Source organism: Ammodytes marinus (genome assembly GCF_949987685.1).
Source record: "Ammodytes marinus genome assembly, chromosome: 1".
Lineage (NCBI taxonomy): Eukaryota > Metazoa > Chordata > Actinopteri > Uranoscopiformes > Ammodytidae > Ammodytes > Ammodytes marinus.
This window is the reverse complement of record NC_137230.1, coordinates 17,298,576-17,326,410: the sequence shown is the minus strand read 5'-3', so window position 1 is coordinate 17,326,410 and position 27,835 is coordinate 17,298,576. Positions and strand designations below refer to the sequence as shown.

Below are 27,835 nucleotides of genomic sequence, written 5' to 3'. Positions count from 1 at the left end.
AGAACTCAAGGGTTCAGGGGGCTTTTTATCTAGCTAAGTCAGAAAGGCACATCACTTTGATATCAGGCATAAATAATTAAGTCAAATTTACTGCAGAAATAAAAAATACTTTCAAAAAAATAGTGCCGATAAGATGAGCGTTCCCCATCAAAAGAAGACGACCATGGAAAAAAAGACTTAAGGGGGAGAAGGAAAAAAAAGCATTCAGTGCATGTAACTACATTCATAACAGGCTTCATATAACATATGTATGTGCATGGCGACCAAGTTCAACCAGGTTTAACAAATCTAAATCACAAACTAGACTGTGAAGACACGGATGCAGAGAAAGTTCAAACGCAGATGCAATTAGCTTTATGTTCAGATTCATTTCAGGCCTGGATTGTACCCATCCTAAAGAATGACCCTGCTCAAAACTATGCAAAGCAATTAACCGTTGAATTTATTATACAGAAGTAAAAACTAAAAAGCTACGGGTGAGGTGATTTAAGCAGAGTTGTGTGCGGAAAAAATCTGAGCACAATCTCTGAAAACGAGCCACAGGCGATCAAACTGGGCATCTTGGATCTTTGTGACATAAACAAATGTAGACTACTTCCTATAGAAACATAGGATAAAGAGGCCTACTACCAGAACCAGGAGATCCCTCTCAAGAGCTCGAGTCAAGGTGTGATTGTGATCCTAACGATGCCCAAACATGCTTTAAGCAAATTAATGTAATTCAAAATGACAACACTGTGACAAGTTATACCACGCATCGTGTGCAATGAACAGGGGTATTCCAAGAAGTTTATGACTCACTAAATAGATGTTAATAGAAGTTGTTTTTCTGCTGCCATCATAGGACTGAAGGTTCATATAAAAAAAAATCTGAATGAAAAGCCAATCATAAATATCAATGGAGCAAAAACTGCATTAAAGCTCAATTATACAATAAAATAAAACTAAAATGGTTACTGCAGTGCTCATAGTGGGCAACACTTTTTTTTCTCTACAGTGACTTAAGAGGTTAAAGTGTAGCACAGTGAATGGTGTGCATATGTGCTTTTGTGGGCGGTAACGGTGCTGGGCGGAGGAAGTGTGTGATACTTTGTACTACTACGCAAATAGATCATGGAAACCAATGAAGGAAGAAAAAAAAGAAAAGAAAGAAAGTTCATTGATTGATATGTTTTCCCAATTATTCTGGTGATGTGGATAGTCATTAGGGTCTTGGTAACATCTGTATTTTTCTCCTGTGTTAAGATGCTCTGCCGTTTCCCATGCAACTTCGAGGGGCAGCGGACTGCAGTGACGTCACAGGGGGATCCGTTGGAAGAAAGGAGGGAGGTGAAAGGAAAAATCGTTTTCATAGTTCCCTTGGGTGGGCGGGGGGTCTTTTAAGAGCGACAGAATCATCTCATCACTGCCAGGACTGAGGGGGGAAGTTATTGACCTCAGCCAGGTCTTGCACGGGCGAGCCTTTGAGGGTGTACGTCAGCTTGACCCTCATTCGTAGCTGTTGCTGAAAATGTTTAATGATCATGTTTATAAAAAGTGGAAATCATCATGATTGCACAGGAATTTAAATGTGTGCTCTCAATAGGACAATTTAAATTACATAAAAAAAAAACTTATGGAATACATTTTGTGATGTGACAAGCTCACCTTCTGTGGGTTGAGGACTCTGATGACCTGTGTGACAGTTCCCTGGTTGAGTGCTGGGACCACGTTACTGCTAGGGGAGAGTAGCTGCAGCTGGAATGTCTGACAAACAGATAGGGGACAATATGTTAGATGACATTTAAAATTATACCTATGGAGAAATGGGTTCATTACAGCAGGATGATATAGGAATGCTCACATTGATCGGGTAATGACTAAAATCCAGTTAAAATGACTGATTTACTATTTTCTTATTTATTTATCAGATAATCTGATGTTACCCCTGTAAAGACAAGCAGATACATGGTCAACAACAGTTACCATTAAATTAGCCTATTACTATTAAAATCTTAGATTTTGCAGGATGATTTAAAGCTGCTGTGCAAAAGACAACTCATTATAAATAAACACCATATGCATTAGAACAGGGGTTCTCAACCTTCTGCAAGCTGGGCCCCCCCCCCAAAGCTGGGTCATTGCAGTTGGGCCACCCCACCGCCCCTGACAACAGGAGGTAAAAAGTTCCTTCAGCCTACTGTCGCTCTTCAGCTCAATAAGCTGCTCCTACATATCAATCGACAGCTCATTTGATGTGCACACAAAGGGATCTCGAACCCACACAAAAGAGCGATAATCCTCTTTGAAATAAGATGCAAATTGTTTTCTAATTTCTAAGTGCTCAGATGCTGATTGAAATAAAGAGGAGAAATCATGTGACGTGCCTGCATCAGCGATAAAGTCTGCAAGGCTGGGGAACATGTCGCAGTTCCCTCGACTGATGCGGCCATGTCAGAGGTCAAGTTTTTGTGTGAAAGCGTCTGCGAGAAGCAGACAGAGTGCTACCTGCGATTAATGTGCTGTGCAGCCTGGACGCGGAGTTGTGTGTGTCTCCTCTCTGCTCTGACTGCAGGCTGAGACTGCTGCGGGAGGCTACTGAGAGACTAACCGCCCGTGAGTACTCGTGAACGGGCAGCGGCTCACGGCAGCAGCGGCTGACTATTTATTTTTTTTTTTTTAAAGATTTTCTTTTTAAAAAATTAAAGATTTTTTTTATTTTTTTCCATACCGTAGCGTAGCCCCCTCGCGCCCCACCGGTTGAGAACCACTGCATTAGAACATATTGCAACAAAAAAAAGCCTCTTAGCATTAGTATCAGATTGTGCCCCGCTTACCTTTGGTACTGCAGCCTGAAAAACAAATTCCGTCATATCCGCCTCTGTTGAGTTGGAAGCATGGATGGTGATGACCGCGACGTTAGGATTGGGATTAGCTCTCTCAAACGTGAACTCGATTTTCAGACCATTCTTGTTGTATGCCGTCATAGGAGGAATTGCTGTATAGAGGTTTCAGAGAATTCACAAGATGTCTCACAGTCATCCAATACATAAGGTTAATAACACAAACTACTGTATATATGGGAGTGGGTGGTCAAGGGGAACAGCAGACTCACCTGCAGCTGCAATGTCATTAAACAAGGGAGGTGAGGAGAGGCCATCCAGGAGGAAAGAGGGTTGGGAGGAGGGCACAGAGGGAGCAGGAGCAGGGGCTGGGCCGCCTGGAAAGAGGGGACAGCAAACACCAGGGTTTCTATTTTTATACCGAAACCATGGGTAACGTGGACATTACATTTACTCTGGTGGTGGCACACAAAAGGTTTACACCAGGTTGTTGCTTCACTCTGAAATGATGCATTAGATTAGATTAGAATCTGGTATTGAGAGAGATTTAAACAGAGCATCCTACCACTTAGCGAGAGGTCACCCAGTAGGTCAAGCAGCTCTCCTCCAGCTGAGGCAGGCTTGGTGGGCATTGTGGTCTGGATAACTGGCACCACATCGTTACCACCCAGTAGGTCTAATAAATCGTTAGCCTGGAGGACAAGGACACAAAAAAATTATTATGCAATATCATTTTCTATAAAATTACAATAATACTACAAAGAAAGAAAAATATTACTCGTTATCATTAGACTTAAATGTAGTCCTTCTTCCTTCAACCGTTCAAAAGTCAACTTTTTATTATAAATCTATGTAAAAATACTTAGTTAACTGTTTATTCAGCTACTTAATTGAAGAATTGTATGTTCTTTGTATCTCTGCATAATAAAGAGACCCCTTACCTGGTTGGCTGGCTGGGTGATAAGTGGTGGATGCTTGGGTTCCACAACAGATGGCTCAGTTTCCCCATTTGTCTGTGCAATCTCTGTAGGGCCATTACTAGCGCTTTTCTCCATAATTGGCATTCTCTCTAACAGAGCCGGCCTACAGTCGGGAGGGGGGGGAATAAAAGGAATAAGGAGGGAGAGACAAAAGATGAACCAAACTGAGCCACTGGAGGATTTTCCTTAGCTACAAAGTGGTACAATGTGATAATGTGAGATATTCAGTTTCACCTCATGTGGTCGTATTTCTTGAAAAGTGCGTTGTACTCCACAGCCCTCTGCTGCAGCTCCACATCCATGCTACTGCCGTATATCGACACCACCTTCTTAATTCGGCTATAAAAAAAAGTTTGAAATGTTATGGGTTAGCGAAGGGGAAAAAGTAGAATTAGTTATGGCTAATTGACTTAATCACCTTGGCACTGAGAATAGTGTAGGGGTAAAAGGCCTTTACTCACTTAACACCGCTGAAGCGAGTAGACAGCTTCATGATTGCAGTAAGGGAATAACCGCGGGTCACAGGTGTGGACAGGTTGGACACCAGGAGGCCTTCCAGCACGTCCAGAACTTCATCTTCACTCACCTTGAATTCAAAAAGTAGAAGAAAAAAAATCTGATGACCTAGCATTTCTCAGGTTTGTGCCTGTTGTGGTCTTCGGAGTGTGTGAGTGTGTCTGTGTGCGTGTGTGTGTGCGTCTTCCAGGTGTACCTGGATGGGCTCCTCCTCCTCACACTGTCCAGATACCAGCAGGTCCCCGTACTCTCCTATGCACCAGGAGGCCACCTGCACTAGAGGTTGCTAGGGGGAACAGAGAAACACAGGTCCACTCTAATTCACTCTGAAGCTGGTTTGGAACACAAACAGTGCATTACTAAATCAAATCTTTGACTGAGCGCTTCAAAGATGGGAGACGTCTGAAATCTAATCATGACCTGAACCAGAGCTGCTCTGACCTGTGAGATGTCGTCCAGCAGTGCCTTGTAAAGTCTCTGGACTGTGTAGGCGTGCATCTCCACACTGTTGGTGATGAGCTGGATGAGGTTGGGAACAGAGTCGTCTCGCACATAGCTACCTGCCTGTAAGGATGAGCAAAGATATCCATGAGAAATGCAAATGAGCGCATTCAAGACTTGATCCCTCGTAGTAATCAAGACAAAACATGTAATATTTTGAGCACTGAGAATCAAATGGTTAAAGCCTTTGGAAACCAGGGTCTAAAATTGGATAAAATCAATATACGATATCGGAGTTAGATGTTTCAATAGGCTTTCACGAACATTCGATTAAAGATTAATGTTCATAAATATTATAAAACTTAGTTTAAGAAAACATATTTCTTTTTTACTGTGTAGACCGTTTCACAGGGCTGTGGAGGTGTGGCCCATCAAACGATCTCCATGCCAACAGTCATTGTTTTTATTGACAGTTTGCACAGAGAACTGCCGTGATTGTTTCAAAATACTTATTGTATCATAAGGATCAGAGCATAGCCCCGCCTCATCTAAACTGGATTTCTGTTAAGTTTGTCCAATTCAAATGACAATATCTTTAATTTGGATTCAGTGTTTCCCCCAGGAAATTACTTAGTCAAGGTGGTCGCTGCCCAGGGGAACAGGAGGCCCCGGCGAAGCTTGGCGAAAATTTTGGGGGTATTTTGCTCAAAGATGCCAATGCGCACTAAATAAATAGACAACTGTTTATTTGAATACAAAAATACAACTGACACTGACCTTAGAGTTGTGCAATTGTGTTTGCTATGTGCAGGTACACATTTTGTACAAACATGCAGACAGTAAAAAATACAATTAAAGAAAACTTCTACTGTTTTGGTGCAATACTATGCAGACACACTAAATACAAATAATTGACCTTACTCTTACCATGTGTATGCACATCAAAGTGCAAATTCAACTTTTTGGATGGGGGGCTGTGCGATTATTGTGGACAATAGGCATACTGTGTTGAGATAGCCTTTATTTTATTAAAGGTTAATATTAGCCTACTTGCTTGATTTCTTTTTAAATACACAGGTTATTGGTCGTCTTGGAACATTTATCTCCCAATTTAAAACAGAAAAATAAAGTAGCATTGAAAATTGCTGTTTTACAAATAACTTAATAGTTTAAATAACAAATACTATGTGTTTTCCCCTTAAAATTACTAAATGCATTTCAAAGACAGTAACAGTGTGGCACTTCTGTAAACTTACTGAAACTTGCCTGGGCCATCACTCTCATGCATTCATCAGTCTTTTCTCTGCGCTGTCTAAGCTGATAGATAGGGTGTGTTGCCAGTTGCCACGGTGATGTGGAGTCTTAAACTAGTCTAGCTTTGCACAGCACTTCTTTCTGTTCAGCTAAATATCCCCATAGAACAGCGCTGAGTTTATTTTCGCCACTAGTTCAATGATGGCTTGCTTCTGCTCGTTGACTCTCCCGCGGACATGCCGTATAGTCAGGCGCGGCACGGTCGCGCGGGCAGAGCCGTGGAGCTGCAGACATACACAGAGCAGCTTATAGGGAAACGCTTGGAGACACAAGCGTACATTTATTTACCGCAAGTCGCGGCCTTTTGCGCAGTTGTGACCATGCACAAGCATACATCGCGCTTGCTAGTACATTAATTGTAAAAATAAAAAATAAAATTTTAATAAAATTTTATTTTTATTTTGTTGGTAGGTAGTCAAGGCAGGGGGCTTGCGTTGCTAAAGCGGCCGCCTTAGCCATATAGCGCTGGGGGAAACACTGGGATTGATAAACACGCGTAACGCTTTTCAGATGTTTACCATCATGCAACTCTCTCCACAAATTACATAAAAGGATTTTATTCATTTGGGTGAACAGGGGCTTTAACAATCTTAGGCATTACAGGCACTGGAGCGTTTTTGTAATATACATACTGTTGTCAGGACTCTCATAATGGTGTCTATGTGCCATCTTTTCGAAGGGGCATACCTGTAACATAAATAATACATGGGTTAGTCCCACCAAAGGGCTGAAGAAGAATCATGAAGACAAAACGCAAACTCTATAAGACCAGGAGTCGCTGTCAGAATAAAATATGGTATCAGCATTGTCAATCAGACGATGGATCACTCTTTTTATCATCATACAGCATTTCAATATTAGCAGTCCTCTGCCCACAGTTAGTGTTGTAAATCATATTCTATAACACAACATGTGTTATTCACTGGCATTACTGATTTTGAGTCTACATGTATCTTATCAATGCAGATAGTTACTTTCAACAGGTTGTATAAACCTTGAACTGTGTTTGAAGTGCTAAGAAAGGATATAAAAAAAGATGAAAATAATTGTGAAGAGGTTTTTTTTTTTTTTTACAAAGCAGCTAAGCACAGCTGTAATGTGTAGTGAGGTCTGTGTGTCGGTTCCATACTTCTCTGCAGCTAGAAAGACTCCCGATGCACAGTCTGCTTTGAAATCTGGGTCGCAGGAGTCCAGGAAGTAGAGCAGCTCTTTCATCATGCCTCGAATGTTGTTGCCGTTCACCAGGGCAAAGCTCAGTTCCATTGCACGTCTATACAACGATGAAATAGTAGACAAAAGGTCAGAAACAACGAGGCTACGCAGTAACTTTAAAAAAAAGTTTAGTTGTTTAGTTAAAGCTCCCATATTGTGCAAATGCACTTGTTTTTGAACATAATTATGGGTCTACGGTGTGCCTACAGACTGCCAAAGTATCAAAAAAAAGAAAGCTCTCTCCTTTTCTCACTCTCCCCTTTTCTCACTCTCCCCTTTTCTGAAACCCTCCACCTCTCCACCCAATATACTCCAGTCAGAATTCTCCCCGTTTCTGACGTCAAAAACTGGAAAGCCAGAAGCTTCCACTGTGCAGTCCACCCCCCTATTTCTTATTGGTCCACGGCCCCGAGATCCTCTCGAAAAATATTCCTTCACCCCCATGTTGTTTGCTTGTTGCTAAGCGACAAGATGCCTGTAGTACGGCAAAACATGATGAATGTTGCATAATCCACTAATTTATCTTAACCACAGCAGCCTCGTTTTTAATAACACAACGGAGAGGAAGCTACTTGTGCTTTTTTTTCAAACAGTGAAACTGAAATAAATGTTTTTATTGGTATTTTTGCCTGACTGGTGTATAGCTATTAGCTTTGGGACAAGCATTCAGCTTTTGCTCATAAAAACATATTTCTATTCCCCACACCAGTCTGGAAATGCCTCGTTTTTAACAGGACAAAGGATTGGAAGGTATACTGAAGAAGTCTGACTTTGAAGATAATTTTTTCACTGATTTTAGTGGTATTGTTAGCAGCTAGCTCCCGAGCTAGCTTCACAGTAGCCACCATCTTTTGCAGCATTTTTATTGTGAACATGCCGTTTCCATTAGCGTGTGGCTGTCAGTGCATCTGTATGAACATAGTATTTCATGTAGACAAGGATAGGTCATGTCAAACTGTTCAAAGTGTGTTACTAGCACTGGACTTGGTTCTTCTCATGGGTAGGATAAACCTAACTGTGCTAACATGCTATACGTCATCATTGTTTACAAACAGACAGAGGGCGAGGCGTATCTGGCTTCGCTTCCGGACAGGGGGAGCTCAAAGATTGTATATTTACGAGGGGAGCTGCAGCTCTTTTTAAAAAATAGGCCATTGTGAGATTAGCTAAACATCAGCATAGTACAATAAATTATCTGAAAGTTTTTTTCAGCAAACAATTGAAGAAAAACGTATTAGGGACCACTAAGACCATATAATATGGTGTATAATAGAACCAAAAAGTGTATAATATGGGAGCTTTAAGAGCATTGTCAATCACCTCTTGATGGACACATCCAGGTCTTTCAAACAATCCACAATGGTGCTCCGATGCCTCTGTACTGCATTGTGGTCCGTCTGTACTGTCTTTAGTAGAGATGTCAATGCCACGTATCTGGAATTGCGAGTTATATTGGGGGGGGGGGGGGGGGACATCAGGAATTAGTAACATTTCTGGTGACTGAATCTTTGATAGATCAAGTACACTTAAGTGAATGAATTACCTGATATTTTTATCATTGTTAAGGAGGAAGCGACCTAGTATGTTAATGGCTAAGACCTGTAAGATAAAAAGGCATTTAGGCTGGAAAAAAAGCATTCAAAAACCCACTCCCACCGTTTTCCTTTATATTAATAAACTCACCCTCAGTCCGCTCTCAGACTTGATGTCCATTATAGTCAGCACTGTCTCATACAGAATGGCATTGCCTACATTTTTACTTGTCTCTGTGTTTGTTGCAACCTGTAAGTACAAATACCACACATTTGTCAAAAACAAAGCTCACTCTAAGCAGATTTTGGCATGAATGCAAAGCAAAAGCAATTATAAAATTATGAAATTCTAACCTGTGCAAGGATGTCATTCATTGCTTCACTGGAGTCGTCGTCACTCTTGCCTAAAATTCTCAGTAGTCTCAATATCCGCACCTAAGTAAAGAAAGAAACAGTTCAGTCAAGAAAAGATTGGGACATTTATGGCATTTTCTTTTTTTAATAATGGCACAGCAGCGAATTATTTCTACTGAACATGGAATGGTATGGAACAGCATAAGCATTAGGCCAGATTTGAAATGTGCACTGACAGTAATTGGTACTTGAATACAGAAAAGGGGAGATTTACCTGCAGAAATGGATCGCTTATGCCTGACACATCATGCTCAGGAGAGTATCCAGACATGATGAGGTTCTTCAGGATTCTCACCAACTGTGGAACCAGCTACAAAAAGACCAAACACAACAGAAAAGGAAATGTATCACAATATTATGTGTAGGTCTCTCAAATCTGTCTACTTTTCCAAAAATGTAAACAGCATCATAAAAACTACGGTAACTTTAAAAGCTAATCGTTTTACATTTACAGAGAGAGAGAGCCAGCCAAACTTACATCTAGAGCAAAGGGGTAGGGATTTGAGTATATTGAGGTAGAGTAATATGGTTGAAACTAAGGTGATTGAATAGTCAAATCTTGATGTTGTGATATCAAAATCATACAAAAATTGGGTTAGTGCATTTGGCTTTGAGAGAAAAATGCAATCTGCCCATACACACTTTTGTGTCAGTTATGAACGTGGCTAAAGCAACAGACGTATATTTAACATTTGAGTTTAAGTCGATGCTTACAAAAATAATGAACTGACTGAAGATAGAAAAAAACAATACATTTCACAATCTATAAAAAATATAAACTCAAAGTAACGCTCCAACATTTTGGGAAACAGTTTGTTGTCATATCCAGCATTAAAATGGAAGATTGGGCATCATTTTAATATTTTTTGCATCCAGTACTAGCAGCAGGGAAAGTGCTAGCCCAGTAATTGGAAATTATTGAATGTTATAGTGACAAGCATACACGCTTACATGATACAGCATGTAAATAAAAACAGGTTTTGAGTTGTCAGAGGGCCTACTTTTTTTTCTCATTTATACTGTTATAGCCTGTTTCTAGTATTTATGTCCAGACAGTGTTTGCTCCAAATCAGACTACGTTACAGGATGCGTAGTAGTTATGAAATTGATATAAATCTTCTCCTTTGCTGTGGGTACGACGACAAAAAAGCAACCCAAAACGGGTGTGATTTTGAAAAGAAAAAAATAAATCTAAACCTTTGAACTCCCTCTGTTTTCACATGACATTTTTCTACAGAAATCTTGCTCATTACACAAGAATACGGACCTAAGACAGTCAGTGACATAACAAATAAGCTACCCTCTACAGTGACACAGAAAACGTGAAAATCTCCTGTTTCTGGTGACAACACCTGAGGCAATCATGTATAACCGCACCCACCCAACTGCTTTCAAATAGACAGTGATCAAACAGTGAGTTGCATATTAGGCAAATAATGACACTTAAAAACATTAGTGAGAAAATGTATCTGATAAATGGACCAAAACGTATTTTAGAATAATAGTCAAAAACACTGACATAATGATCACTGTACAAGTTTACAAAATTTAAATTATAAATTAAAAACACATGACATTACTCAACACAAAATTTGGTAACTTTTGAGGTGACTGTGTGGGGTGATTACTATTTTACAGCATGCACCAGTTTGAGATCAGAATGCACTCTTACCTTCTCATTCTAACACAATGCAGGAATTGTAACAAAGACAAATGACAGAAAAAATATGAGGTAGATGTTAGGGGGGGGAAACTGGAAATAATTCACTTTCAGAGAGCTTAAAATAATGTTTAGATCATGAGGCATGAGGGGCGGTGCTTTCGGGGGCACAGTTTGGTTACACCTAGAGAAGCAGAGGTACAGCAGCAGTTGAAATACAAGGAGGAAAAGACAGCGGTAGTAGGAGGCAAAAAAGATTGAGACATACTTTGACTGCAGAGCAAACCTGTAGCGAAATCCAAGCCTCAAAAGGTTCTACGCGTATGTCTAGCTTAGCTATACCAAAAGGAAATGTGTACGCTATGTGAAAATGAAATGTGACGTGAGCTAAAGACAAACGTATAGGTAATAACTTGAAGGTGCTTCGGGTGAAAAGAATCTGTTTGTACCTTTCTGAAGTGGGCCAGCATGTCAGGACTTCTTTCACACATCTCAGTGAGCAGGACGACTGATGTATGGAGAACACCTGGAGGAGTAGACAAAGGAAAGCAGGGTTCGACATAACGTATAGCCCGATGGCCCGGGGCCAGTAAAATCATATGCAGGGCAAGTTGATTGGCCAGTCACTGTCCCGCCCAGGTGACTGGCCAATCACAGTTCAGTATCTTTTTGTAGACTATATCATGGTTCATTGAAATGCGCGTTGAGAGTCGGAATGAAAGCAGTGTTTATTTAAGACTCAATATAATAAACCTAATATAAAATATATTTTTTAATGAAAGGCCAGTGGACAACCGATGCGTGGGCGTTTTGACAGGCGGAGCAACAAGCGGGTGCACTCTCGCTCCGTTGGCAGAGCTCCCTACCGTCCGCCTGTGAGTCGACAAATCAATCGACTTGCTTTGCCCCCTTTCTTTCTTCCCACAGCAAAGGTTGAGGTGCAGAAAATGATAACTGCGCTTTTCCTTTATCTGCCGCCGTAATGTTACAGTATTTGCATCCAAGCCCCAATGGTAACACAAATGAGAGGCGTTATTTAAACGCTGTGAATGCGTCTCCGGTGATTGTGTCGGTTGTAGACAGAAACGAACGGAGGGACTCCGCTCACTGTACAGTTCCTATAGTCGCGCAGTTTGGCACTGTGTTTTCAGGCTCGAGACCATGCTCGAGACATTCAATCAGATCGCGGAAGTCTTTCCCATTGAAATCGCTAACGGGGAGAATATCCCCGGTTATTATTTTAGCCACAAACCACAGTTCATCTGCGCGGCGGCTCACTCGCTGGCGAGATCACACGGTGAAACGCTGCTGTGATCGGACGAAGGCATTGTGTGTTTCTAAGGAGATTTAACGTCATAGTCTTAGACGAGCGTTTAACTTATGCTGCATATTTTGCACTGCATTGTTTTTTATCAATAGTTTGAAAAAATGGTCCCACACCGGACTCTTATGTGAAGCTGATACTTCATGGAGAAGTGACACTCCTGCAGCGCGCCCACGACCAGATGAATGAAATCTCCCATTAAAAAAACGGCATAACCCCCTGATTTTCGGATTTCTATTCTATTTTTAAAGTCAACTTGAGCACAAGTGGAAAACCGGTCATTCGGTCGACACATTCACATCCCTAGTGCATATAGAGAAAGTAATAAAAACAGCCTACCACACCACAAAGAATGATCAGACCTTCATCTCTTATTTTTTTTTATGTTTGAACATGACTTCTGCAGGTGAACTATTCATTAAACTGCCCAAATTCAAGAATAAAAACAACCATCAAACTACTGGACTTTAAAATACTGGCCCACTCTTTCAACATGCTTTCAGTTGTAGGCTTCTAATTCAATATGTTTGCCTGGTTTTATATTATATGTATGAGCAATATCAACATTTCATGTAATTAACTAAAAGAAAAATAACCAAATCTAAAGGGAATATCTATACTGTTACAGTATAGATATTCCCTTTAGATCTGGTTATTTTTCTTTATTTTTCAAATACAGGTATTATAATTATTGACACTAAATTATGAAGAAAAAAATAAAGTGTGTGCAGGGCCAGTGAAAATATACAAGGGGCCAGTAAAACTCGGATCCACTGGCCCAGCGGGCCAGTAGGAAAAAAAAGTTATGTTTAACCCTGGAAAGGTTATCCTTTTTGAATATGTTGACAATAGCTTTGAGTGCAAGAAAAGCGCTATATAAATTAAATATATTATTATCATTATTAGTTTGACCAGGCAGACCTAAAACGATTCAGGGAGGGCCAATTAAGATTAATAGATCCATTAGTTAGAAGCTTTATCAAAGCCAAAACAGTGCACAGAGATTTACCAACTCTTAAAGTTTTTTCAACTTTATAACTCAAGCCAAAGTCGGATGTCAAAACAATATGATGGACTAGTGTGTGTATGATTAACCACATCAGGTGACAGGACATCAGGTGACAGCTTCATCAATCTGTAAGATTAGCACACAGGGCTAATCATTTCCTAAAAGACCTGATCTGAAATTTACAAGGTTGAAATTCATCTACCGCTGTGACAGCTGTGTAAAACAGTTCTGGTGGGCTTCAAAGCCAAACAGTAGTCATACATTTTTCATATTTTAACATCATTTCAACTATACATTTTGCATTGTGAGAGAACTTGTCAGAAAATCAAGGGTATGTTGGTCCAATTACTATATGCATCATTATAAATCCAAGATTTATTTGGATTTTTGGTTCAGTGTTCGTCTGCTTAGAATCACAAAAGCAATTCCTGACAATATTCGGTTTCTATTTGTGTATCTTCTGGCCATGTCGCATCTGAATGGTCTCATCCAAATTTCCTTTATTTCCTGTATTTCCTTAAAAATTAAAGAGATTATTAATTTTTTTAAATGTCAGCAACATTCCAAAAGATCTATCTTTTCCTGTGACAATATAGGGGAAACACAAGCCCCAGAGTTTATGACGGGGCTCATTTCTTCCACTCTCCACCACAAAAGGACATGAGCCGCCCAGCTGTTCTGAGAAAAGCACTGTGAGTGGCAGGAAATAGGTTTTGCATTTGTGTTGGACAGGCGCATATCCCCCCGCCAAGAGGCAGCAACTGTATCCTGACAAACTGTTGACACTTACCATGGTTCTTCTCGCTCAGCAGGTTTTTTGTGGCTGGAAGGAACATTTCCATTAGTTCTGGAACCTTCCGGATGACGTGAACTGCACACAACGCAGCCTGTCAACACATAATGACGACACACAATGAGAAAACAGTTCCACCTTTTACACAATACTTCAACTTCTGAGAGTAAGGTGTTAACAGCTCAGCACACGTTCCTAAATGTTTCTTCTTTAATAGTGAGCCACAGGTTTCAAAGCCTTGTAGGATTCAGAAAAAAAACGAAGCTTACTTTTTTCCTCAAGTAGGAGTTGGATGTTTTGAGCAGCTTCTCCACCTCCCCTGCGAGGTCACGACACATTTCTGAGGAGCCCATGCAGCCCAAAGTGCACAAGGCCAGGCCCTGGACGTATTGTGTGCTGTGATTCAAGTCACTGGAATGAGAGAAGAGAGTTCAATGATTCATAGAAAACACAGACGTTTACATACTACAAACATTTACAGTTATTTGGAACTGATTGTGAATTTTTTGCATTTCAATCAAAAACTGAAAATTCATGCCTGTGCATTGCAAATAAAGCAACATCTTCAAGGCGAAATATTAAAAGGAGAAGTGATATTGTTTTGTTATTATACGTGTTAAATCTCTCTATATTCATTCAGCAATCACTTAAACAGTATGCCCAGTTAATAACATAGGTCTCCCAGTCATTCAGCTTTTCAGTAATTGCCAGTTAAAATGTTGAGTATCCTTCTCATTTTATCCTATCAGGAGACAGAGCGCTATAAAGAGGCGGGTCTCTGTGCCTGTGAACTATGACTCGCTGCTCTCCATCGCGGCACTATCTGACAAAGATGGCTGCCTGTTCATCTGGTGGTGATGTAGGGACGAGGGAGTGGACTGCTAACTGCAGTTGCTGACGGGAAGTTAGCTTAAAAAAGGACCATATCGCATACTTCTCCTTTAAATAAATCCCATGAGGACCTTGCCTCCACTTACTTCTTAATGCAATTTGTCATTAGTAGGTGGACGTCCTGCCTCTCGTCCAACAGCAGCATGGCTCCCAAATAACCTATCCGTTTGTCAGTGAACTTCTGGGACGCAATCAGCTTCAGGCACTCCAGCTGGAGAAAAGAAAGTCATCATTTCACAAAAGTGTCCAAGGGTATAGGCTTTGTAAATATAAATGAATTGGAAATCTTAAAAGTTGTATCTATTAATTATGCAGTTAACCCTCCCACCATAACCAAACATACCTGCCCAAAGTGTGCTGGGTAGCCGAGCATGTGCATATAAAGTAGCTTTGCCACATTTCTGCATCGGTACGTATTGTCTTCCTCTCTGAAGGACGAGCGGATAGCAGCACACTCTTTCTGGATCATCTCACGCTCCTCTGCCTGGGTACGGGCCGTCCGGATAGTCCGGATCAGCTCCCGCAGTCTGATCGGAGCTGGCATTCTCTGGAAAATGGAAAAATAAAAAAAACGGGTTGGTACCAATTGAATCATGGTTGTTTGGCACTTGACTAGACAAGACCATACCAAGAGAAAATGCCACAAAATAAAACTTTTGGCACTGCAGCGTCGTACATCATTTATACACCTATGATGCACCAGCCTTGGTACAAGAAATGTGTTTGCTGACCAGCTGAATTTAAAAGGTATGTTTTACAGTAGTCAGTCAGTGCAGTGCATGTAAAGTTTCTGTTTCGAGCCTTAACCAAATATATCCAAATAACCTGCTTTCTTATGCGCATGTTAAATGTACCAACTTGAAACATTATAAGATTGCACACAAAGTATATGGGGGGTGGGGGGGATTAGACAAACCAACTCCTTAAACACCATTAGCAAATCAAATGACGCATATTTGGATTTCAGAGGAAAATAAATGAATATTCCTTCCATTAGGAGCTGCAGCTTTTCAATAGTATAAGTGCAGAGGGAAAGGTGAACGGCGGGTGAAATTCTATTCCCTCGAAGAGCACACACACGCTGTAACTCACAGGAAGAGGTTTAAATATTTAAGTACATGCTAGCTGTGTGAGAATACATTCTCATGTGTTTATGTACCAACAACATTGCATTTTCAAAATATAGATACAACAGTCAGTAATATGCCTACTCCTTCAAAACAGGCAGCATAGGCAAGGTGATGGTATGAATAATAGGCTGTCATTTCATGATTATGTTGTTATCAAAGAAATCTATTTCTCACAGAATGTCAGATAAGCAATCCAATGCAGCAGTTTCTTCTATAAAGAAAATGTATCACTTAAGTCTCCTACTATGTTTTACAAACTACAGCTAGGATGAATATCTCAAGAAACCTAAGAGGTGGGATATGTAACGCATGAAAACAAGACAGAAATTGTGCAATTGCTTATTTTAAATATATATTTGAATTGCCAGTGACAAATAGGAAGAAGCTTCTTTTAAGGCCTCTTTGAATTATTCTTCAATCTCTGCGGTCCTTTGGTTCTTTTACTTTAACAGGTCTATACAATCAAGTTGCCAAAACACGCCCAATGTCTCCTTGCAACTGCAACACCAGTGAGAAGAACAAGCTGATTCCTAAGTTACTTCTTAAAGCTCGGGTGGAGGATTTGGGGAGAAAATGGCAGTTGGGATAGAGATTTGAATCCAAATACCTCAACCGCTCCACTTGTTCTCTTTGGTCCCTCCCCTATGGTCCCTCCCTGACACGCTCTACACCAGGGCTATTCAATAGGCGGCCCGAAGGAATATTTACTGGCCCCCGCCTTGACTACCGACCGACCCTGGTCCATTATTTGTATTTAGTGTGTCTGCATAATATTGCACTAGTAGAACTTTGCATGTTTGCACAAAATGTGTACCTTCACATAGCAAACAAAATTGCACAACTGTAAAGTCAGTGTCTGTAGTTTTTTTGTATTCAAATAAGCAGTTGTTTATTTGTACTGTGCATTGGCATCTTTGAGCAAAATGCAGCCAAAAGTTTTGCCGCGCCTCCCATGTCCCTGGACAGTGACCCCTTGACAAACATATTTTGGGGAGGGAAACACTGTAAGGTGTTGCACTTTGAGTAGCCTACATTTATTTCTATGTTTTTTGATAAGCTGTTGCACTCTTAGTAAACTAAGGCCTACCTATATTTTGATAAGCTGTTGCACTTAGAGTACATTTATTTCTATGTATTTTGATAAACTGTTGCACTTAGAGTACATTCATTTCTATGTATTTTGATAAGCTGTTGCACTTAGAGTACATTTATTTCTATGTATTTTGATAAGCTGTTGAAGAGTTAACCTATTGTGTTTTCCTGAACTGTTAAACACTTAAACAACAGGCAGCCTATGTTAATCAAATAGGGATTTTTTTTGATAAGCTGGTGAACTCTATTTGATAAAATAAAGACAATATATGCACTCCTATGTCATTGTAGTGTTTTACAGTATATGTAGCTATTGATGTGATGCTCATCAATTTTAGGCATTTTTTTCTGGCCCCTCATTTTGGATCATTTCCACCAACCGGCCCCCATTCAAAACTAATTGAATAGCCCTGCTTTACACCAACAACGTTGTGCCAAAGTGAATGGACAGTCCAACAGCCAATAAGAACAGAGAATCGGAGCCTCGCTCTGATTGGTCAAAGTGTACAGCTCATGTTAACTTTGACCAATCAGAAATCACATACCCCAGCTTTAAGAGCAGATGTTCAGAGTTTGCCCTAAAAAACAAAATACTATAACTATACTACTACTACTTTTTTTCAAGACTAAAATCTAAATCCAAGTGTGGACTCCGTTAGCTGTGAATGTTAATATATAAATCCAGGTTATCAGGTGTCTGGCACATATTTCTTTCAACACAATTCAAAATCAATGAAAAGTTACTAATGGTGGGCCCTCTACTAAGAAAGAAGTTCATTTTGTCTCACATCTCATGAAGCCTTGTATCTAATAGCCTTCAGTGCATAATTAAACTGCTGCAGCAACAGCAATGATGGTAATTACTAGAGAAAATCCATTTTTGCAGATAGAGACATGAAGGCATTTGGACAGAGCAGAGATCTTAAAGCAGCTCCGAGTAACATTTAAATATCTTTTAAACAGCCTCATGTTTCCTCTGATAATCATAAATTACCTTTAACAGCAAACGAGACCATCAGTGCAAAGAAAGACGTTTTTATATAGTTTTTATTACTGCGTTTGGTCTGGTCGCACACCCAGTCCGATTTTCGGTTTGCGCGTGCAGGCTCTTTGGTCACATATCCGTATTGGTCGCAGATTTCAGTGTGGCGCAACAACGCGATTTGAGAAGCCTATCCCTCCAGGTGAGGGAAGGGGAGCGGGAGCCTTGTTTGAGACAGTTATTTGTCGTCATAATGACTGATAACGGGGCTGAACCATCAAAGAAAAAAAAAGAAAATGCAATGAAGAAAAGCTAAAAGGGAGAGTGGTAGACGAGCGGGAGGGCGTTGCCAAGCAAAGTATAATTTCACGGGAGCGAACTGCAGTGTTTACTCCTAAATGAATGAGCGATAGCCTACTAAAACAAAGTTTACTTTGCCTCACCATCATCAGATGAGTCGACCTGACCATTATTCATCTGAAATAGTCATTATTTACAACAACATAAACACATTACCTCATCGTGATCCATACTAACTGCCGTCTCTCGTTCATTCGCTTTCTGTGAGGACATGGAGTCTTTCAGCTCCGTGAGAGTAATTCGGTGACACTGCATCAACTCATTGCAATCAGGTGTGTGTAGCACTTACTGGCATTAGTTGATGCTGTGTCACTAACCACTCTCACAGAGCCGAAAAGAGTCCGGTGCCCTCACACTTTCAACACACGGACATGCACTATATTGCTTCCTGACTATTTGAATCTCGCACGCCCGGCACAAGCTAGAAAACAGCTTCACGACAGCTGGCGTCGTAAAAATACTACCGCTTTTGTCCAAAGGGGCCTCCAAGGGACCAAGTTACTCGTAGTGGCTTTAAAAGGATCATGTGATTGGATGCAATTGCAAACTTTTCTCATGAAAAATGTTATTGTACTTATGACAGCATTTCTACAAAGACCTTAAATGATAAGCTTCAAGAGATAGTTAGGCGTCACAGTCTTGCCTTCGTTTTATTTAGTAACTTTTCGGGAATAAAAACAAAATTCACACAGCCAAACATTATGCTTTTTTCCTCTTAAACAATTACTACTACAGCACAAAAAAAGGGTTGTGAATTTTGTCTGAACAACATATTTAAAAAGAAAATTGTATTGTGTAGTTGGGTGAGTAATTCCTCCGGTTAGATTGCTGTCATTCTAAGCATAGCAGGAATACTTTCAAAAAGGGGAGATAAGATGCTTTCTAATAACATGTTGCTTTTTCCCCAGGAAACTTTTTAAACCATGCATCCATTTGTCCAACCCAATAATGTTAGTGTTCTTATTGTTCTCACTCGAGTCCAACAAGAAAACGTATGGAAATCTATAGGTAATTGCCAGAGCGCTTTACATGGATAATACATCATTTACCCCACATAAGACCAAGACATTTTATAGATTGAGGTGACAGAAGAAAGCCCTCTTCTTTTTAAAACTTGTATACTGTGGAGGTTGCAATAAATGTATCGGACTGGCCAAGGGAAAAAATCTACCTACTTTTTCTTACCATTAACTAATGTTGACTAGATCAAATTAGATTCTATGAAATGAGCCAGTCTACTCAGGGGAAATTGGGATCCACACAGAGTGAATGAGGGCATCCTTTGTTGCATATGTTGGTGGTTCGTAGATAATCCAAGAATTCAGTGTGATCAAAGAGGAGTGGGTAGTCAAGCAAGGGCACAGTTTAATAAAGCCAGAGATCTACTCACCATCTTAACGCCATTTAAATTACTTGAGCTGAATGGACCCAGTGTAGGGCTCCATAAATCATGACTCAATGCCTCTCGCTGTGCTTATAATCAAACGTGTACACATAAAAGGTGGTAAATCCAGCCTGCTAAGAACTGATTACATTACAGTTCCTCATTCCTGTAGAGGTGCATTTTACTACAATTGCCGTTTCTTTTACCATTGCTGTGAAGTGGAACAGTGTCATTGGTTTAAAAGACCAAACCTGAGGGGTTGAGCACATTATAGCCAGTGAATTAGACAGACCCCGGAATGGGGGAAGCCTTGAGCTTATTCAACAGTTGGGCAGCAGCAGCCTAGGGTTCACTCACCAAGGTCAGCTTTACTCAACCTTACTACAAAAGACAACAAGGGAACTGCTCTGCTGTAAAGCCTAACTAAAGATTAGGTGGTGAACTCATAGACCTGTCACTACAGCCTATGCAGATTCTCTCAGAAAATGACTTAGTCTACACGAGGGGATATCTAGCACAAGTGGCAATGACAAAAAGGTGCAGGTCCCCGCCCTGTGCCACAAAACAAAACAAAAGCACCAAAGCTTTATGGAAAGCTGCAGTATGTAGTAGTAGTAGTAAAAAGAAATTGTATGCGATTTGGAACGCAGGCCAAGTGCGTCACAAGTGGAAAGTCCAGAGCTCATCTCAGGTGCACCATACCATGACCAAACAATAGTTTTCAAGGCGTAATACTTACAGTAAGAATGCTGCTGTGTGCATGTCTATATTTCTTTACACCACCACAACCTGACACTAGGGCCGCAACTAACGATTATTTTGATAATCGATTAATCTGTCGATTATTTTCTCGATTAATCGATTATTAAAGCAGTTCGGATGGATTTGAGTTTGAGCATTTCAGCACAATCATAATATCCCGCCTTCCTCCAATGCAGCCCCACCCCCTCATTCCTATCCCTGTTTTTTTTGTTTTGTTTTTGAAGAAACTTAATTTAGGCTACACAAGCAGACTTACTTGCTTAATACTGTCTCCGTGCACAAAGTGAGTTATATTGTGGCTGAAGAAACTGGTGGCTGTAGTAGGCTACCGGTACCGCGCTGATCTGCTTGTATCACTGGTTTCACTTCAGATATGTCGGCCAGAACACCACTTATGCTTATAATGAGACTAGGAGAGGAGGAGTAGGGTTTTATCCGCTCTTTATTTTCCTTCTTTCACAGGCACAGCCGCATATAGATCGCGGAAAAAGAACAAAGGCTTAAACTCCGCTCGTGAGGAGACGTTTGAACAGCTGTTGCGACCCGCGAATCGCAGCCGCTAATAACATGCACAAACTATAACTTATAACAGCGATCGGGACTACATGTACATACTCACACACGGGTGATTCACATTTACACTCAGATAAACACGAATGATGGCTTACTGTGGCAACTTGCTCACACACATCTCACCGAGGGAGAAGCGAAAGGAAATTTACTGAACTGGCTCTCTGGCCGACTGACGTCACGGCCCAACACTAAAACACAGCTTAACACACTGTAAAAAATAACAAGAAATAACAACACTGTAACCTTTTCTACAATGGTCGCTACTCGCTAGGCTACTGTCTGCCGTGGAATCAAAACAAACCCTCTCGTTGAGGACGCGCGTGCACGAATGCGCGGTACACAAGCAGACGGCAAACAGACAGGTCTGTCGGCCAATCGTTCGGACCGAACGATTTGATTGGTTGTAGTTTTCACCTAATATTATGAGACTGAAATAATTGTTTCTTTTTATTCCTGGTGGGTCTACCATGCATTTTAGAGTGTAAAAACCTTATTTATACCATTTTAAAGTCATTTAAAATAAGTGTAAAAACTCTACAAAGGTAAGAATAGCTTTAATCGATTAGTGTTTTGGTCCGTAAAACGTCAGAAAATGGTTAAAAATGTTGATACATTTTCCAAAAGCCCATGTTGACGTCCTCAAATGTATTTTTGTGTCCAAAACACACAGGTATTTCAGTTTACTGTCATAATAGGATTAAAGAAACCAGAAAATATTCAAATTTGAGAAGCTGAAATCAGAGAATTTGGGAATTTATTAAATTACTCAAAACGATTAATCGATTATCAAAATAGTTGGCGATTATTTTAGTAATCGATTAATAATCGATTTGTCGATTAATCGTTGCAGCTCTACCTGACACTATGGGTCATTAAGTCAAATGCATGCAAAATCATTAACACATCGTTTCTATATGGGTTTCATTTGCAATGTACTGTGAAATGTTCACAACAAGCTTTTCTCTCATGAGATTTGGAGAGCCAGCCTAGAGTAGCTTCCAGAGCCTGACAACCAGTAACAAGCAAAGAGCTTGCCACACCTCTCTTTTACCACAGGGAACAGGCTAACCTGTCAAGTCTGAGAAGCCATACTAGTAGCATTAAGAGAAATATATATATATGGTTTGACATTTGATTACTGAACACCATGGTGACTTTATAGTTAGACATTGAAAGCGGAGGTGTAATATCAGCTACCGCCTTCTTTTGAGAAAGATCCCACAGCTGTAAGATTAAGAATATACAGGGACACCACCGGGGAAAAGCTTTTTCCCTACTCAATTGGCCAGGCCATTTGTTACCCGCACTTTGTCCCTTTATTTTCTCCCTGTGCCTAGCTACGCACTCATAAATGAAATACTATATCAAGGCAGACCACTCTATTCCTTCTAATATCACCAACTCTAAGTGATGAGCGGTGTATTGCAATAAATAATTAATAATGCAAAATAGATACACAGAGAACAGCAAACATGCAAGAGTAAAAATCTAATCATATTGTTGGCATTGGGTCTGCCTGTACCGGTTTAGTATTAAGACGATGACTCTAGCATTCAGACAACGGTTGGCTCCTCCTGCACCTAATAGTGGATTTGAAATGAATTTGATGGGAAAAACGATTTCTGAATTTATAATTTCTTCTTTTTTAAACATATGTGTGGACTACAGAATGATTGATCGGAAAGTCTGCTGACACTGACATGATTCAACATTAGTAAGCTGACGAATACAACATTGTTTTCAGCCCCTTCACCTTCCAATCAAGGTAGCCTGACCACATATACATTCTAGGGCTGGCCCGAATGCCATTTTTCAGGCTTCGAGTATTCGTTTGTTTTTCCGAGCGAATATTCGTTCCAGAAAAACACACCATCAAACCAACATTAATAATGCCAATGTACTCACTGAAACCGAGTGTGTGAGCCGAGACAGCAAGCTGCGTAGTTTGTTGATGCTTTAATAACTTTCGAACGGTAGTAAAGTCGGAGTTCCTTACTTTTTCCCCGTGGAGACAAACAGCTGTTTTTCCGTTCCAAATCAGCTGTCCTCCGCGCCATCGTAACCCATACAGGAGCTTATCAATTCATCCAGGAACGTGCATCTTTTCTGCGATTTATAAATCCATACAAAGATCCAATATTGATAGTCTTTTGTGTCCATATTATATCCATTATTGACTGCCTATTCCCATGAAGCAAGCAAGTCACGGTTGATGATGGCTGAATAGCAGCACTGAATGTAAACAAACAGCTGAGCTAAGCTAACGTTAGCATTACGTCAAGCATTACCTTTCCTTCCGAAATCGCGCTAATGTTGTGGTAGCCTATAGAGTTATTAGAAACACAATCTATTCTTCCTCCATCTCTCTCTCCCTCCTGCGCTTGGTGCCACTTTTTGTTTGCCTCACTCTGGTAACATCACGTAGCCTACTACAGCTGATATCACCGGTTGGCTTCGAAAGGGCACCGGCCAACTAGGTCAAAGTTCAAATAATTCGATAATATATTTTAGATGAACGTCTAATTTGTATTTTACAATTGTTTTATAACTTGTAAATCCAAATATTATTTGCTGCCAAAATATAGGCTGTAAATGTAAAAAAATGCTTTTTGAAAAAAAAAAAAAAATTATATATATACAGTATCTCACAAAAGTGAGTACACCCCTAACATTTCTTCAAATATTTCATTATATCTTTCCATGCGACAACACTGAATAAATGACACTTTGATACAATATCAAGTAGTCAGTGTACAGCTTGTATAACAGTGTAAATTTACTGTCCCCTCAAAATAACTCGACACACAGCCATTAATGTCTAAACTGTTGGCAACAAAAGTGAGTACACCCCTAAGAAAAAATGTCCAAATTGGGCCCAAAGTGTCAATATTTTGTTTTGCCATCATTATTTTCTATCACTGCCTTAACCCTCTTGGGCATGTAGTTCACTAGAGCTTCACAGGCTGCAACTGGAACCCTCTTCTACCCATTCATGACGACATCAAGGAGCTGGTGGATATTAGAGTCCTTGCGCTCCTCCATCTCCCGTTTGAGGATGCCCCAAAGATGCTCAATAGGGTTTAAGACTGGAGACATGCTTGGCCAGTCCATAACCTTTACCCTCAGCTTCTTTAGCAAGCCAGTGGTCGTTCGGAGGTGTGTTTGGGGTCGTTATCATGTTGCAGTACTGCCCTGCGGCCCAGTTTATGAAGGGAGGGGATCATGCTCTGCTTCAGTATGTCACAGTACATGTTAGAATTCAATGAACTGTAGATCCCCAGTGCTGGCAGCACTCATGCAGCCCCAGACCATGACACTCCAAACACCATGCTTGACTCTAGGCAAGACACACTTGTCTTTGTACTCCTCACCTGGTTGCCGCTCCACACTCTTAACACCATCTGAACCAAATAAATGTATTTTGGTCTCATCAGACCACAGGACATGGTTGCAGTAATCCATGTCTGTTAAGTAAGTAAGCCGTAGTCTGTTTGTCTTCAGCAAAACTTTTTGTGGGGTTTCTTGTGCATCATCTTTAGAATAGGCTTCCTTCTGGGATGACAGCCATGCAGACCAGTATGATGCAGAGTGCGGCGTATGGTCTGAGCACTGACAGGTTGACCCCCCACCCCTTCAAGCCCTTCAGCAATGCTGGCAGCACTCATACGTCTATTTTCCAAAGCCAACCTCTGTGTACGACGCTGACCACGTGCACTCAACCTTCGTAAACTGGGCCGCAGGGTGGTATTGCAACATGATAACGACCCCAAACACACCTCCAAGATGACCAGTGGCTTGCTAAAAAAGCTGAGGGTAAAGGTTATGGCCTGGCCAAGCATGTCTCCAGACCTAAACCCTATTGAGCATCTTTGGGGCATCCTCAAACAGAAGGTGGAGGAGCGCAAGGTCTTTAATATCCACCAGCTCTGTGATGCTGTCATAAATGGGTGGAAGAGGGTTCCAGTTGCAACCTGTGAAGCTCTAGTGAACTACATGCCCAAGAGGGTTAAGGCAGTGCTGGAAAATAATGGTGGCCACAAAATATTTACACTTTGGGCCCGATTTGTAAATTTTTTCTAAGGGGTGTACTCACTTTTGTTGCCAGCAGTTTAGACATTAATGGCTGTGTGTCGAGTTATTTTGAGGGGACAGTAAATTTACACTGTTATACGAGCTGTACACTGACTACTTTACATTGTATCAAAGTGTCATTTCTTCAGTGTTGTCCCATGGAAAGATATAATGAAAAATGTGAAGAAATGTAAGGGGTGTACTCACTTTTGTGAGATACTGTATATATATCCCGAATACTGAATTGAGCTCTGAATACTAATTTAGCAAACGAATACTCGGATATTCGAATAATTCAGGCGAGCCCTAATACATTCCCTATCTGTCAAAGACTGAGAGACTGGGGGCGCCTTTAGCTCAGTTGGTAAGGCGTCCCCCTCCCGGGCCGGGCCCAGCAGCAGACCCGGGTTCGATTCCCACCCGCGGTCGTACTCTGCATGTCACTCCCCTCTCTGCCCCATTTCACCTCTGTCTCTCTGCACTATCAATAAAGCATAAAAATGCCCAAAAAAAATCTTTAAAAAAAAAAGACAGAGACTAAAATTACTTGAATTAAATGTGCAAACCCAGTGGTCAGTAGAGTAAGACAGCCACGCGCTACTGCTGAGCTTAATTGTTATTAGTCTGCAATTATGTGAATGAACAGCTGCTCAATGTCTCACAAACAAATAACCGATGGCGGCGTTATTAAGTTCCAATGAAGAAACTAGCTGTGTGCAAACAAGGGGTTCATGTCCTTAGCCCCAGACATCTTTATCCTTCCTTTCTCTATGTCAAAGCATCAGATAAGTGTTCATGTATTTGGCCAGGTTAGGTTGCAAACTAGCCAGCAGGAAAAACACTCAAAGCAACTATGATAAAAAAAACTACTAATGCAGCAACCCCCTACAGCCCTTTCCCCTCCACTACTGACTTTGAGGGGCTGTCGTTACTGTGAATGAACACACATTTAAATCAGAAATCTGTAATATTAACCCTGGAACCTTCGATTCACAGTGTAAGGGCGAATAGTTTGTAAACACAGTGACAATGACTTATATTAATTGTGATGGAATAGTTGCTGTATTTTGTGAGCTAACAAAAAAAAAATCTCTACTTAATGCACCTACTCGAATAAGTATGCCACAAAGTTAGTCACCACATTACTGTCAGCACAGGTGAAGGATAAGTGGTTTTAAGGTCACAGCCCTCCGTTTCATGTTATCAGTAAACACACTGAATTATTTAACATCAAAGGGAAAACTTCGTATTCTGTTGAATCACTGGTCTAGTCACCAATGCTATAGGAAATATGACACAATTGTATCCTCCTGTCTAACAATGTTTTTTTTATACTGAGGAGCTACTGAATGGCATCTTTTTACTGCTACCAAAAAATACATGTGACATTAGGCTACGTACAGAAATCACCCATAGAGCATGTCATGCATAATTGGTTACTTCCTACTACTTACAGCTGACTTCCTTAACATTGCCCAACAATTTGTTTAATAAAACGGGTATTCCTCAAACAACGTATGTGCATTATTAAAAATGCGTAAATCTTAATGTTACCTTTAATTGAAAAAGGTTGTCAACTCAACACCGAGTGCCTAACTTATAAAACTACAGACATAAAAAAGGAGTCCACGTCCTTAAAACATTGGGCTAGCTGTGGTTAGCTTCCTCGAAATCCCCATTTAGCGATGACTTTTGGCTGAAATGTTTACAATTGTGTGGAAGATTAGGAAAGTTTGATGTCATTTCTTAGCTTTGAGAAATGAACAATAAATGCTTAATGTTACTTTGGCAACGCATATTACACGTAGCTAAAGTCAGTGAACAAGCTATATAGGGATATTTCCAGTGAAAGGGCAACATATTGGGTAGCTTCACCTTGGCTGACATTATTTGGTTAAATTAAGGTTTGTATCAGCAGCTTTAGACGATACAGTCAAGCTAAAAAGAAAGGCCGTTACAGGCTGGCCATTGCACCTGAATGTGATCGCCAATTGATCAGGACATGATGCAGTTTAGGCCTTCTTGAAGCATTTGGATTATCAAGCTAGCATATGTGGCGTTAGCTAGCTACCTGACCACTCGGTACACTATTACCTACCCGAATACTATCTGAACTAAAAGGCTAATGTTTATTTATTAATTTTGCAAGCTAGCTTGGAAGACATTAACAATACATTTGGCATTACGTGTTGTCACGATGATCATAACTTATTGGACGACATAAATGGCTACTGAGCTTTACATCCCTAGCCCAGCAGGTAGGTAGTAAGTATGTGCTAAACATGCTAAGCTAACTTAGCCCCTGACAGGCACAACCCCGGTGCATTGAGGGCTGCGACTTCCCTATGCAGCGCCACAGTGAGAGCTGTCAACGTAGATACAGACAACCCACTCTCATTACTCGCACGTGTAGCCATTTTCATACATTTCCACCGACATATTATTATCAGAGTATACTTACGAGGCGTAATGATACCAGAAAATGACTGGAATCGTCTCTATTAGCAATGGAGGGAGGAACACACTAGACATGCAAAATGGTGGCTACTCCAGCCTCAGCACATCTACCGCAG

General features: G+C 40.6%; 1 protein-coding gene across 1 annotated transcript; it reads right to left on the bottom strand.

The window, feature by feature from the left end:
* Positions 1 to 5: 5 nt before the first annotated feature.
* On the bottom strand, positions 6 to 27,821 carry ap1g1 (adaptor related protein complex 1 subunit gamma 1). The gene is made up of 23 exons (XM_080025973.1): positions 27,724 to 27,821; positions 15,252 to 15,455; positions 14,995 to 15,119; positions 14,287 to 14,428; positions 14,015 to 14,111; positions 11,341 to 11,417; positions 9,446 to 9,541; positions 9,172 to 9,252; positions 8,969 to 9,067; positions 8,829 to 8,884; positions 8,606 to 8,719; positions 7,203 to 7,343; positions 6,706 to 6,760; positions 4,760 to 4,882; positions 4,515 to 4,604; positions 4,264 to 4,388; positions 4,037 to 4,141; positions 3,764 to 3,905; positions 3,388 to 3,514; positions 3,095 to 3,199; positions 2,817 to 2,977; positions 1,648 to 1,746; positions 6 to 1,504 (listed from the first exon to the last, which is right to left on the bottom strand). The coding sequence occupies exons 2-23, from the start codon at positions 15,450 to 15,452 to the stop codon at positions 1,403 to 1,405; spliced, it is 2,463 nt and encodes an 820-aa protein (XP_079882099.1). The 5' UTR covers positions 15,453 to 15,455; positions 27,724 to 27,821; the 3' UTR covers positions 6 to 1,402.
* Between the last annotated feature and the right edge of the window lie 14 nt (positions 27,822 to 27,835).

Excerpts from the sequence above, each read along its gene's own strand:
- ap1g1 (XM_080025973.1), bottom strand. The coding sequence starts at position 15,452 with ATGCCAGCTCCGATCAGACTGCGGGAGCTGATCCGGACTATCCGGACG. Across the intron at positions 9,068-9,171 it reads TGAATGACATCCTTGCACAG|GTTGCAACAAACACAGAGAC; the intron begins GTTAGAATTTCA and ends TTGTACTTACAG. Across the intron at positions 8,885-8,968 it reads AGTCTGAGAGCGGACTGAGG|GTCTTAGCCATTAACATACT; the intron begins GTGAGTTTATTA and ends TTTATCTTACAG.